The sequence below is a fragment of the Oratosquilla oratoria genome, chromosome 11 (genome assembly GCF_046742065.1).
Source record: "Oratosquilla oratoria isolate Oo_2021 chromosome 11, ASM4674206v1, whole genome shotgun sequence".
Taxonomy (NCBI): domain Eukaryota; kingdom Metazoa; phylum Arthropoda; class Malacostraca; order Stomatopoda; family Squillidae; genus Oratosquilla; species Oratosquilla oratoria.
This window is the reverse complement of record NC_134787.1, coordinates 20,712,583-20,727,582: the sequence shown is the minus strand read 5'-3', so window position 1 is coordinate 20,727,582 and position 15,000 is coordinate 20,712,583. Positions and strand designations below refer to the sequence as shown.

The window sequence follows — 15,000 nt, the reverse complement described above, 5'->3', positions numbered from 1 at the left end:
TACTTGTGCACCAGGTTTATTTTTGTACATTTCCAGAATTGAAAAATCCCATGCTGTTTTGTGTTATGCTCTGTTAAACATGAAAAACATAGGTAATTATCCGTTTTAACAATTACTGCACAGAATAGACCTTGAATCAAGTCACAGTCAGTATTGTTTCCTTACCTGAGCCCTCAGCATTAATTAATTTACCCCCAATTTCTGTTTGATTTGGGATCCTCACGTGGTTCACAGTCGGTGACTAAAGTCCCGTCTCTTGTTGTCTTCTTGTTTCAGGTTTTCTCCGAGCGGGTTGATGGCGCCTCACCCTGGGCTCACGCCCCCGCTATCACACCCACTCGTGCCCTCACCCAAGACCGACTTGCCGAACACCTCCCACGATAACCACAGGTAAGTTCCTTATGGATCCCAGGCGGCTACGTCGGGGTGACTGACCCTTACCCTCTCCCCCTAAGTTGTAGGGGGATGCATTCCCCCTCCCCTTTTATTTTATAATATTTTATTATTTTTTCTTTATTTTATTATTAGTATTTATTTATCTATTTATCTATTTATTTATTTATTTTTATTTCTATTTTTTATTTATTATTATTATTATTTTTATCTATTTATTTATTATTATTATTATTATTTTTTTTTTTAGGTCTCCTCTCATTGGGACCCCGTTCGGACCAAGAATACAATCGCCCGAGATTAGCCAGAATAAAATCTAAAATGTACACCTCGGTTGACTTCGATTCTAAAAAAAAAGAGAGAGAAAGAGAGAGAGATTTCTGGGAGTTCGTATTTTTTCTTAAAGAGGTCTTACGCCTTCCAAATTTCTGAGAACCCGTATGTAAACCTGAGCAAATATCCGCCCGACATCTTATTCCCAGTGTCTTGACACGTCTTAGTGTAAACACACTTAGAGAAGACGAGCTCCTAGTATTCACACGATGTATCTTTTCTTTGTATCGTGTATCTGCCCGGGCAAGAAGTGTGCATCAAGGGAAAGGAATTAAAGAAAAGAATAAATAAATAAATAAAATAATATCCCGATCAACTGTCTTACGTTGATCCACTCCACAGATTTTATTCTGGCTAACGTGAGGTGATTTTATTCAAAATTGTGAACGTCGCCTTGGCTAAGGGGTTAGCAATGAATAAATAAATAAATAAATAAATTGGCCCGAGTTTCAGACTGGAAGACCTCGGCCTCACAGTGTCTAGCAACGTTCCTCGGACCCGTCCGTAGATCTCTTTGAGAAGAAACTTTGGACTTATGTCTGTATTGTGGGACTCTTTCTGTGTCACCAGAAGAAAGTAGTAGGAATATGGGAGCAGTCACCGGTTGTCGGCTCTCTTTGTTTGAAAAGGAGGAGGAAGTAGAGAGAAAGAGAGAGAGAATGAAAGAGAGACACCTTGGGCCTATTCCGGGGACCAAATGTCCGCCTCTCACGTAATGGAGATGAGGATGTTGACGGTTTTTGAAGATGGGCAGGAGGGAGATGACTCTGTCTGACGTCCGTCCTGCAGCTACCCGTCGTTGTCTCCAGGGATCACGACGCAATCTAAAGTCATTCAAATAAACTTTCTCTTTCTCGCGGTCTGAGTAGCAGAGACTGAAATGGTCTAGAAGGAATTCGAATAAAAATACGGAAATGAAGTTAACATTAACAAATTAACCATTGTTAGTTTGTTAACAAACTAACCACGGTTAACTTGTAGCCGTGCATGAGACCCTACACGGTTACTGAGGTAGTTTAGTTAGCGTTATCCCAAAGTTAAAGTGACCTCAACACGAGAACAAGGACCGTCTGTGGTCTTGACAAGGTAGTCCATGATTCTTAAATCCTGGAAAGAAACGGTTCCTCAGTGTCACCCGCGGGTGGGAGAGTGGTGGGGGTAGAGGGGGGAGAGGGTGAGAGGAAGGAAGAGGGGGTAGGGGAAGGGAGAGGGGGAGAGGAAGGGAGAGGGGGAGAGGAATAGAGAGGAGGAGAGGAAGGGAGAGGGGGAAAAGAAGGGAGAGGGGTGAGGGTGAGAAGAAGGGAGAGGAAGGGAGAGGGTGAGAGGAAGGGAGAGGTGGGAGAGGGTGAAAGGAAGGGAGAGGGGGGAGGGGAGGGGAGGAGAAGGGGGGAAGCTTCCGTGCAAGAAAGACCCCAGTAAGTTCGAAGAAGACCAACAACAAAGAGAGTCTGAGAAACGCCCGAGAAGGAAGGACTGCCTTGATACGCGCGTCCTTCCAAAGGGCCCCGCCTTTGCAAAGTAGGCGGATGTAGTCGGAGTCTTCGGGTGGGGAACAACCTCCTCCCCCTCCCCCCCTCCCCCCAATCATCAAAGAACCTCCGGTGGGAGCGAGACAAACTGTAGCTTAGGACGTTGTCATCCAGCTTCCTTCAGACTGGACCACAATTATATTTACTTCTCAGAGAGAGGGAGGGAGAGAGAGAGAGAGAGAGAGAGAGAGAGAGAGAGAGAGAGAGAGAGAGAGAGAGAGAGAGAGAGAGGGAGGAGGGGAGAGAGAGAGAGAAAGAGAGAGGGAGGAGAGAGAGAGAGAGAGAGAGAGAGAGGGGGAGGAGGAGAGAGAGGAGTATCTTATCTTCCTCTCTCTCTCTCCATCTCTTTCCCTTGCCTCTACCTCGTCTCTCCCCCCCCTCTCTCTCTCTCTCTCTCTCTCTCTCTCTCTCTCTCTCTCTCTCTCTCTCTCTCTCTCTCTCTCTCTCTCACACACACACACACACACACACACACACATTCACTTAGAAGAACCAAATAATGAAATGAATGCTTTAATGTGATACATGACGAGCGTGAGGAGGCATAAGATGATTGAGATAGCAAGTTAGCATTTTTAGAGCAAACCTGTGATCTCGAATATCATAACTTTGCGCAATTTTTTTTCGCGTCGATATGATACATGGAAGGAAGGAAGGAAGGAAGGAAGGAAGGGGCTCATTAGTTGATTTGTTTCTGGAACTTATTACCACACTTCTTCAACAGACACCATCTTCTGGTGTGTGTGTGTGTGTGTGTGTGTGTGTGTGTGTGTGTGTGTGCGCGTGTGTGCATGTGTGTATGTCTGTGCACCTGTGTGTGTGTGTGTGTGTGTGTGTGTGTGTGTGCGTGTGTGATTCACCACGGCCTTGAATCACGTGTCAAACTCGTGATCGACAGCTTTTATCCTTTCGGATGAGAGCTGAGAACTCATGTATGGCCCGATGTATGGGTAATATTGTGACGTTACACACGCGCGCACACACACACACACACACACACACACACACACACACACACACACACACACACACACACACACACACACACACACACACACACACACACACACACACACACCTCCAACTTCTTGCCCACCATAGTTGGAGTGCCGACTGATAGTCCATCGATGCTGAGTGTGTGTAAGTAAATGATTGAGTGAGCAAGTGTGCGTTAGTAATGCTGTCGATTAGACTAAGAATTAATTGCCACAGGTTGATGTAGTCGGTTATGTATTAAATACGTAACAGGATGGTGGTGAGGAGCCTACGCCAGGAGGCACTGAGTAGCTACGGCCGAAACTGTCACCTTTGCCCTATTATGCGCTTCGAGGGACTGTTGGGGCAGGTAACACACAGTCACCGCTGGGAATCGGAGAGGAGTGCGGGATTCGAACGCACAACATTGCGAGACCAACATGCTTCCGATGACACCACCAGTTCGGGGGGGGGGGAGCTCGGGAGCACTTGGTTGCAGATGACACAGTTCTTGAGGAGTTCAGATCTCCTACTGGGCTAATTGGGTAAATGTGTCGAGGGCGCTCCTGGGTTATGCTTCGGTGGACAGGAGGCCACATCGAAAGCTGGGGACGGTAGATCCTCCCAGGAGAGTGGGTGGAGGTGAAGGACGGGAAGGTGAGGGAATGATAAGTAAAACAGGCTCGAGACGGAACGCGAAGGATAAGAGATAAAGAAAGATGGAGGTAAAGAGGAGAGAATGAAGGGAAGGCGAATAATTGAAAAAGAATGAGGAACAGGAAGCGTTTTAGGAAATCATGAAATTTACAGATAAAACAGGAGACATAGAGGACAAGAATAGATAGGGATGAAATGAAAGAGGGAAAAATAATAAAATAAAGATTTGAGAAGCTGAAAGTGGGGAGGTTTGGGAATGCGATGGAGTTTGGACCGGCATGGCGCCGTGTGTAGTAACGGTGGGAGGGATCCTAAAGAAGGGAGAAAGAACGGCTATAGACTGCAAATAACCTTCGAAGAATGTACGGCAGTGGTTCCCAACCCCAGGGTCGCGACCCAAAGTAGGGTCGCGAGGGTGTTTTTGAGGGTCGCCAGAGGGTCTTTTTTTTTTTTTTTTTTTTTAACTTTTTTTTCATTCAAGTTTCAAATGCATTTAAATTCATTGTGCTAGTAAATATAAACTGAACTATAAAAACGAAAGATTATAAACATTATGCAAGTGCATACAAATATAACATGAAATGGTTGAATTTATTATTACAATTAGGGTCGCGATTCCAGGCTAAGAGTGGATTTAGGGTCGCAGCCAAAAAAAAGTTGGGAAACACTGATGTACGGGATAGGGAAGCGTAGTAAGGATGTCGACTTGTAAAAGGAGTACAGGAGGAATGAAGGAGACATGCGTGGTACAGACTTAAAAAAAAAAAAAAAAAAGAGAGAAATGTAGGAGTACCATTACTGAGTATTTGCGGGGCGGGGGGAGCTTTATGGTAGAATTATAATTAGGAAGTCAGATTTTTTTTTTTTTTTCTAATGGATGGTAGCGCTCGTGTGCGTGCGTGCGTGCGTGTGCTGACGTGCTTGAGCAAGTGTTTGTGTGCACAAAGGTTTAAGGTTGATTAAGAATATGAAACCACGGGGGGGGGGGTGCTCAGATTCTTCGAAAGGTATGAATCTACTTAAGACAAAATCCAAGCAACTTCAAAACGGCAAATTAAGAAATTAACTTCGGCAGCCATGAGAGAACTCGGATCAAAGCTTGGGTTTACTTGTTCACTAGCAGACTGGAGGCGTGTCTTCAGGCCTAAGAATAAACAAATAAATAGATGTCTGGCGGCAAATTTAAAACGGGTAGACATTTTAGATGTTTTAATTGTGATTTGGCTGTTAGAGGAATCGTCGAGTAATCTACCAGAGGTGTTTGTATGGTATCTGTGATTCACCATGGTCTCGGATCACGCTTTAGACTCGCGTAATAATTCAATTTCCTGTTTATAGGAAGGCACCATCGGTGAGCCGAGGAGATTGGTTCAATCCTGTATTCGCGCGTTAGAGCTATGGCTGCAGTTCTCTCAGGCCGTGTGAACGGATACACACACGCGCACCCACGCACGCACATGAGCCCATATGCACGCACACACACACACACACACACACACACACACACACACACACACACACACACACACACATATTGTGGGAAAGCTTTTGTACACGCCTGTGTAGTAATACACATTCATATATATATATATATATATATATATTATATATATATATATATATAATGGAATTCATATTTTTGTGTAATTCTGCTTGTATTCAGAATTGCCTTGATATTAGTTCATGTGTACAAGAGTTTTCACTATCATACCTGGAAGGCTGTTGTGGAGGTAATTTTATGTTTACAGCGTTGAGAATCGCCAGCTGTGATTAAGCATTATGTAACAGTGATACTGATGCAGGTAGTTTAGACCTTGAAATACATCCCTTCCTCCCCCTTCGCCCTTTTCCCCTTCCCCCCTTCCCCCTTCCCCCCTTCCCCCTTTCCCCCTCCCCTCATTGGTGTAACAGAAAACAACTTCTGATTTCGATCTGTGTTTACATTCTGAAGGTCATCCTACCTCCTGAGGAATCGATCTCGGGATCAGCGATGACGGAGTGTGTTTGGATCACGTGGTGGATTCGTGATCGGTAGCTGTTACCTTCCCGGAAGAAAACTCGCGTATGGTCCGATCTATGGGTAATACTCTGACCTCACACACACACACACACACACACACACACACACACACACACACACACACACACTCACTCACTCACTCACTCACTCACTCACTCACTCACTCACTCACACTCACTCACTCACTCTTGATTCCTTGCCCACCAGAGTTGGAATGCCTGCTCGCAGTACAGCGATACTGAAACCTTTTCATCCCTTGTCGGGACTCAAACTCGGATCGCTGAATTAGCGGTCGAGAATGGTATCACTGCACCGGTGTGTGTGTGTGTGTGTGTGTGTGTGTGTGTGTGTGTGTGTGTGTGTGTGTGTGTGTGTGTGTGTGTGTGTGTGTGTTTGTGTGTACGTGTGTGTGTGTGTGTGTTAATTAAGAGTGACAAGAACCCGTCTGGACTTGCTCGGTACCAAATGGTCGCGGTACTCTGAGAATGAGAACCAACAACGAAATGTGTGATGATTGGGGGAGGAAGGACGGAACAGACAGACAGACAGACGGACAGACGGACGGGATGGACAGAGAGGCAAGCAAGCAAGCAAGCAGGCAGAGCGAGAAGGAGACACGGACAACAGAGACTGTTTATAACTACATTTGCGTTTGCAAATTTCTAAGGGTCACAAGCTAGGTCAGGTCAGGTCGTTGGCGCAACAGCAGCGACTTTATGGTGGCCAGTAGTGGATGAGATAGTACGAGATAATGGCGGTAGTGGTGATAATGGCGGTGGTAATAATACCGCTGATCAAAAGGGCCCCGAGACAATGGCAAACTCTTGTTATTGGTGGAGTCCATTGTTTTATGTCAGGCGACGTCACTCTGTCCTCCGCTCTCTGACACCCTAACCCTACCTACCCTCCTCCCACTCCCCCTCTCTCTCTATCTATCTCTATCCCTCTCTCTCTTTCTCTCCCTTTTCTACTATTTCCCTCCCGTTCCCTCTCTCTCTACCACTCCCCCTCTCACTCTATCTCTATCTCTTTCTCTCACTTTTCTACTCTTTCCCTCCCGTTCTCTCTCTCTACCTCTTCCTCACTATCTCTCTCTCTCCCCCCCTCTCTCTCTCTCACTCTCTCTCTCTCTCTCTCTCTCTCTCTCTCTCTCTCTCTCTCTCTCTCTCTCTCTCTCTCTCTCCCCCTTTTCTCCCTTTTCTACTGTTTCCTTCCCTTTCACTCTAGCCCCCCTCTCTCTCTTTCTCTCTCTCCCCCTTTTCTAATCTTTCCTTCCCGTTCCTTCTCTCACTCCTTCTCTCCCCCTTTTCTACTCTGACCCCCCCGTTCCCACTCTCACTCCCTCTCTCTCCCTTTTGTACTCTTTTCCTCCCGTTCCCTCTCTCTACCTCTTTCCCTCCCTCCCTACCTCCATTTCTCCCCTTTCTATTCTTTCCCTCCCTTCCCCTCCACCATCTCTCTCTCTCTCTCTCTCTCTCTCTCTCTCTCTCTTTCTCTCTCTCTCTCTTTCTCTCTCTATGTGTGTCTCTTTCAGTAAATCCTTTATCCCACGTGCACTTTGGTAGTTCCCCATCACCACTATCGTGGTCACTATGGCCATCATCCATGCCATTACCATGATCATCATCATCATCATCATCATCATCCCTCCTTCGCACCTCTCCTTCCCTCCCAGCAGCCTCCTGCTTGGCCTGTCTTCGTTCCCTAATCAACATCCCCCCCTCCTCAACCATACATCCATCACCCACCTCTCCTCCTCCTCCTCCTCCTCCTCCTCCTCCTCCTCCTCCTCCTCCTCCTCCTCCTCCTCTCCCTTTTCCCTACTCTGCAGTAATTGCGAGCGCCTTACCTTTTCATCAATTTGTTTACACTAAACTGATTGGAGCGCCGGTCTACTACCCTTTCTCTTCCTCCCCTCCCCTTGCCTTCCCTCCTCCCCTCCCCCTTCCCTTCCCCCCTACCTCCCACTACCTTCTTCCCCCAGCCCTCCGCCTTCCCCCACCAGACTATTATATATTTCTGTTCACATAGTCTTCTTGCCCCTCTTACCTATTTTCTGATCTGTATCTCGGTCGCCCCCTCTGTTTCCTCCCGTCCACGCTCTCTCTCTCTCTCTCTCTCTCTCTCTCTCTCTCTCTCTCTCTCTCTCTCCCTCTCCCATCCCTCTCTCTCTTTCCTCTCTCACTGTCTCCCTCTCTTCCCTCATCTCTCTCTCTCTCTCTTTACACATACTGTCCTTTAGGTTTATTTCTTCGTCCTAGTTGGCACTACTCCGCCGTTCTACCTCATTCGCCATCCTCACAGGGGCCTTTTCATCCACAGCAAAATAAATATTCTACACCAGGAGTCGCTGAGCGGCGACCAAGTGAGGTTTCGAACGCGGGTCCTCCCGAAGAAACGCGAACGGAACCCAGTCGCCCATTCACGCAATTTACCAGCGCTTCTGTCCCTTCGCTATCATTCGAAATACGGTGATGGAGACGAAGTTGAAGCCAGGGTCGGCACATCTTAATCGTGACATTCGGACGCGCTCCCTTAGCAATGGCTTGACCACTACTTCGTATGTCTTTGGTCTGGCTAACGCTAGACGGTCCAGTTCAGCCGAGGGGGCGCGACTTGGGGTCTCGGTCGGTACAAAGATGCATCAGAGGGGTCGGCACGGAGACGAATAGAGTCGCCTGTCGGGAGGAGTGAGTCAAGATCGTTACCCTTATCTTCCTCCTCCTCCTCCTCTTCCTCCTCTCCGTTCTATTCCATCTGCTCCGCTACTTCGTCCTTCTCCTCCTCCTCTTCCTCTTCCTCTTCGTTCTGTTCCTCCTCCTTCATCTCATCCCTATGCCCGTCCTTCTGTTCCTACCCCTGTTTCTCCTTCTCTTCTTCTTATTCCTCCACCTCTTTCCTCCTCCTCCTCCTACTTTCTCCTCCTCCTCCTCCTCCTCCTCCTCCTACTTTTCCTCCTCCTCCTTTACGTAAACACAGGACACGGAGTCCAAAGCTTCAACTTCACTTTGCGATGTCCATTTCCCTCATCTGAATAAAATCACCTAACGACAAACAGAAGAAAACTTTATTCGCAGCGAAAGGCTTAAGGGCGCCGCCGCAGCATCGGGCAAGGACCCGGACTCGAACTTGAAGATCCGGGGCGAGGGGCGAGGGGCGCGGGGGCGAGGGAGGGCACCCCGAAAGGGTTGAGTGCTCCATATTGACTTTTGTTTTTAGGAATTAGCGAAGTTGTTCTAAAAATTACATTGAATCACACACCCGACTTCGGGCGTCTTGCCCGCCCTCAACGTCGTTGAAAACCAGGTCTTGTTGATGAGATGCGGGGGAGAGGGGGGAAGGGGGGAGAGGGAGAAGGGAGCGGTTGTGTGCAAGGACAAGGGCGCTACTTGGCACCATCATCACCCATCACCATCACCACCTCATCACCACCACCCCATCACTTTCATCACTACCCCATCACTTTCGCCACCATCCACCATCACCACCACCAGCTATCATTACCACCACCAGCTGCTATCATCACCACCACCAGCCATCAGTACCACCCCATCATCATCATCATCATCATCATCATCATCACCATCACCACCACCACCTATCACCACCAGCAGCCATTACCACCACCCCAACATAATCACCCCAGCATTATCACCACCACCCTATCATCACCAACACCACCCATCACCAACACCCCATCATCACCACCACCACCAGCCCATTATCATCACTACCATCCATCACCACCTCCCTATCATCATTACCACCACCTATCATCACCACCAGCCATCATCACCAACCCATCATCACCACCAGCCATCACCACCACTTCATCACCACCCATCACTACCACCAGCCACCACCACCACTATCAGCCATCACCACAACCTCATCATCACCACCACCACCCATCACCACCACCCCAGCATCACCACTACCCATCACCACGACCTCATCACCACCACCAGCCATCACCACCACCCCTGACATGACAATAGTAACATTACCACCAACACAGATCCCCTCTTTCTCTCTCCTAAATAAAATTGCCTGGCGGCTCCAGCCCCGTAGTGGCTACGGGGCTGAAGAGGGCTGACATGTGGGCCGATCACGGGAGTGTGTTGACAGCCCCCGGACGCCCACGTGGGCGGCGGTGGGCGGGGGGGCGGTACGGGTCTTCTTTCATTTGGCGTATCGCAGACGCTTCGACTTGGAAGGTGTTGTTGCTCAGCCAAAGGTTTCCAGACCAATAAAGTCGACGGGGTTCCCCCCTTCCCCCCTTCCCCCCCGACGGAAATGTTTGTATCGACATTCCGGGACCTTAATAACGTCCCTTGGCCCCGGCTACCTCTTCGCGTCTCCGCGTCATTATAATACCATCTACGGTTTTGGAGCGGTGCCGTACTCGTACCTTTATTGTAGTGTCGCGTCGGCTCCTTCTTCCTCTTCCTCCTCCTCCTCCTCCTCTTCTTCTTCCTCCCTCTCCTTATCATCCTCCTCCTCCTCTTCCTTCTCCTTATCATCCTCTTCCTCCTCTTCCTTCTCCTTATCCTTCTCTTCCTCATCTTCATCCTTTTCCTTATCCTCCTCCTCTTCCTCTTCCTCCTTCTCCTTATCCTTCTCTTCCTCCGTCTCCTTATATTCCTCTTCCTCCTTCTCCTTATCCTCCTCTTCCTCCTTCTCCTTATCCTCCTCCCCCTCTCTTCAACGCACCCTCGTCCTCCCACCTGATCACTCCTTCCCCCATTCCCATTCCGACTCTTTCCCTCTCTTCCATCTTCTAACCTCTCTCTCCCTTCCTCTCCTTTTCTTCCCCTTCCCCCACCCCTCTCATTCCCTCCCCTTCCCCCTTCCCTCTCCCATCCCCCACCCGTCCCCCTTCCCCCTCTCCTCCCCTTCCCTCCCCAACCCCCCACTCGTCTCCCTTTCCTCCCCCTTCCCCCTCCCCTTCCCCCCTTCTTTCTGCGAGTGGAGATCCCAATTTCCTCCCCCTTCCCGTTGTAATCCACCGGTAACCAATCATGACGACGAAAATCAATACAAGTTAACCGAGTAGAAAATGATGTCAAATATATTGATCAAATATATATTTTTTTGAGTCCGTTCTTGTTGAGCGATTTTATTTTTTCTGTCCAGGGGGGAAGGGGGGGGGAGAGGGGGGCGGTGGGTGGCGAGCAGTGAAAAATATGTATTTATAAAGACAAAGGTGTTTATCGATTTTTTTTTTTCGTAGGGTAGCGTAATTGGGGAGGATTATACAATCCGTCCCCCCTTTCCCTTGTTGGGACGTTATTGAACTGGAGCCGGTCTTGAAGAGGATTTGTGTAATATTATATTGTTTCCGGGCTGTTGTGGAACCAGACCCGGCATTAATAGCAATTTAGTGTTTTAGTTGAACAAAATCGTCTGGCACCAGTAAAAAAATAAATAAAAGAATAAAAAACAACGTGGGGACATCTCCGAATGAGCGAAGTATCCTGACTTTAGCCATAATAAAATTACCAGTGACAAAATAAATAATAATAGTAATAATAATAATAATGATAACAAATGAAGCCAGGAGCATTGCACATTTCATCATTTCAGCATTAATGCTGTAGACATATTATACTGATCATTCTAACCAGTATAACTACTGATTACCGTAATGACAACTGCCATGTGCTGTTGGCAGTTGAGGATTACGTTGATGTGGGGGAGGAGAAGGAGGAGGTGGAGAGGGATATTTGCGCATGCGCGTAGGGACCTCGCAGAGGCCTGGTCGCACACTCTATTTTATTCAGCTGGGGAGGAGACCAGTATACGGGACAGGCTGTGTGCCTCATACTCCTCCTTCCCTTGTCTTTGTATGATTTAATTGTTTGATAGAAGTAACGAGGTTCCACTGCGTGTATAAGAAGATAGGGTATGTTGTGTTACACTCCAAATGTTGTTCCAGTCATAAGGTTCTGAAACTAAAACTACAAACAACCACGCATATTTTGTTATATACGTTTATATAATTTATTTATTCTTATTTATTTATTATCTATTATTTTTTGTTTTTGTTTTATTTTTGGTGAAGGTCAGTCACAAGTCGCTGTTTGTGTGTATTTATTTTGTTTAATTTTATTTTTGTGTATGTGTGTGTGTATATATATATATATATATATATATATATATATATATATATATATATAAATAAATTTTAGCATATTGGTACGCCTTTGTACAGTGATAAAAATATTACATTGCGTGTCAGGACGATATGATACGCTGATTTGCGTCTCTGATACGTAGTCACTCGAAAAATGCTCTCACGGCTTTTGACTTCATCCGACCTAATTCCAAAAGGTCGTGTTGCATTAATAGATTTTTTCTTTCATAAGACAACTTACACAATAAATTTTAAGTAAATGAAGTTATATTTACGTTAAAAATCAGGAGCTGGGGGCAATACTTTTGAAAATGACTACACACCAATTTTTTTTATTTTCTATTTTTATTTATTGATTTATTTTTTTATTTGTTCGACCTTTAATCGGGCAGTACGAGTTTATATAAATTTAAATTGTATTTTATTATAATGCACTTTATTTTCTATTCTGTTTTGTTTTATTGTAATTTAATCAATTGCTCTCTCCAGTTAAATATCTTCCAATATGATTCGTTATAAGACGCTTCTATTTAAGTTGCTTAATTCATCACTTTATTGGCCCTCTGCCGTGTACAAAGCTGGAAAAAAAACAAATATGCCAGTCTCTGTAAATGATACAAAAAAATTACAATAAAAGTGTAGACCCTGTTGTTGTCATTTGACTTCTTGCTACTAACCAGCCCCTTTTTTCTCCACCTTTTCGTAACACTTTCCTTTGTCTCTTACCACTATTGGCTGAGTTGGTTGCCTGCTTGCAGACACCCGGGACTCATGGACCAGAAGCCCGCCGTCAGTAGCGCCGTCGATAACAAAACAGCTGTCATCGAAACTAAGAACGGAGGTAGGTCTCTTTACGTCATCGGGGGAGAGTAGAGGAAAGGAGGGAGGAGGGTAGGAGGAGAAAGAGAAGAGAGGTGGGTAGGTGAGGGTAGGGGGAGGGGAGGAAAGAAGAGGGGGACGTCTATTTTTCCCCCCTAAGGAGATAAATGAGAGTACTTAGATTACAGAGAAATGGGGGGAAGGGTATACTTGATATACTTCAGGAATTAATACAGGAATTTAAATAAGGATTTGTCATAGTACGGGAGTGAAATGTAAATGTGTCACTGTGGAAAGAGTACAGGAACCAGTGGGTGAAAGAAAAAAATTTGAAATTGATCTAAGAAATTGACTTATTTAGAAGGATATGGTTGACGTAGGATAGGAAGAGCAGGTTGTGCCAAATCTGGTATGGGATAGTGTGGGACGGGGACATAAGGATAGGGGTAGGGGTGAGGATAGGGGGGGTTTGTGTTTGTGCATGACAATTTACACTTTTTTAAGCCACCGATATAAGAATGCCATCCCCATCCCCATCCACTTCCTCCACCCATCATCGCATTCTCATCTCATCTGTGAAGGAACAGTGTCCTTGCATGTATACAACCTCGCCTCCCCACCCCACCCCCACTTTACCCGCGCGCGTGCACACACACACACACACACACACACACACACACACACACACACACACACACACACACACACACACACACACACACACACACACACACCATATCTTCAACACCGTGATGTACTTGTTAACGTCCATATTAAAGACAGATGATTTTATTCGGGTGAGGGAGAGGAGGAAGAGGAAGATTCCGGGCCCAAGGGGTCTCGATCGATCGAGACCTCTTTCAGGGCAGGGGTCCTCCTCTTCCCTTTCCTTATTCCCGTTCACCTGCACAAAAAACGCCTGTCCTTAGCCAGAACGAAATATATAAAGTGCGTCACCGTGCTGAAAGGCGTTGGTGGTCCGTCAAGTTGCTTATAACGATCCCAGTACCTTACCCTTTGGAAGACCTTCGGAGCCCCCCCCCCCCACTTCCCAGAACATTGCCCCTTTGGAAGACCTTCGGAGCCCCCCCCCCCTTCCCAGAACCTTCCCCTTTCCAGGACCTTTCCCTTTGGAAGGCCTTCGGAGCCCCCCCCTCTTCCCAGAACCTTCCTTCCCCTTTCCAGTACCTTCCCCCTTTGGAAGACCTTTGGAGGACCTGACCTTACCTTGAACCCTTCTCGTCCGCATGCACTTCGATCCCTTACCTAAGGACTTCGAGAGTTCGGGGGGACTCGGCGAGTACCAGGTCTTTAGTGGACTCCTGATTGGATACGCGGTCGTCAGCCGTTGGCACTATACGACAACCGTTCCATCGGGTTCCCGGTCCTACCGGTGGCACTTTCTACGAGTGCCACACGTCTGGTACTTGGTCTCAGACTCGAAGTGCTTTACAAGGAACGGACCTTAGACGCCCCAGAATAGATTTTGTGCCTGACCAAAGGTTCTTCTCGAGTACAAAACTTCCGGCCTCCCATTAGTGACCTCCTCCTCCTCCTCTTCCTCCTCCTCCTTCTCTTCCTCCTCCTCCTACACCATTTCTCCTCCTCCCTTTCTTCCTCTTCCATCTGCTCCTAATCTTCCGTCTTCTCTCCCTTCTCTTCATCCTTTTTCCCCGTCGAACTCTTCCTCCTCCTCCTCCTCCCTTCTCTTCCCCTTCCTCCTCTTCCTCTTCCGCCTGGCCCTTTTCCCAGCTTGTTTGGCTCTCCCATGGTCATGTCCCCTTTTAGCTCCGTGTGCTCCACCTGTTCTGCATCCCCCCATCCCCCACCCCCATCCCCCACCCCACGTGATCCACAAAACATATATATTTCGACGCTCACTTTCCAGTCTGCGTGTGTGCGTGCGCGCGCGTGAGTGACGCGAGGACGTGTTTTTAACCCCCCCCTTCCCCCCACCCCCCACCCCCCGTGTTGCCAACTGGGCTTTCCCCCCTTCGGGGACCCAGTTGGTAACTCGCCCGATCAACTCCGTCGGGCGGTCTGTTTTGTGGAAGTGGACACCCAGAACATCTCCCCCCCCCACCCCCAATCACCCCCACTCCCCAATCCCCCCCCCTCACCCCATCCCACCCCCACTC

At 47.6% G+C, this 15,000-nt stretch overlaps 1 protein-coding gene across 7 annotated transcripts in view; it reads left to right on the top strand.

Annotated features, from left to right (window-relative positions):
* Positions 1–15,000, top strand: part of LOC143029641 (protein pangolin, isoforms A/H/I/S-like) — an 87,095-nt gene that overhangs the window by 54,997 nt on the left and 17,098 nt on the right. For 5 of the 7 annotated variants that reach the window (XM_076192423.1, XM_076192417.1, XM_076192419.1 and 2 more), the window contains 2 exons: positions 277–391; positions 12,779–12,884. In XM_076192423.1, the coding sequence (XP_076048538.1) occupies positions 277–391; positions 12,779–12,884 (221 nt within the window). The remainder of the gene's footprint in view (positions 1–276; positions 392–12,778; positions 12,885–15,000) is intronic. The other 2 variants (XM_076192424.1, XM_076192420.1) reach the window with 1 other exon arrangement.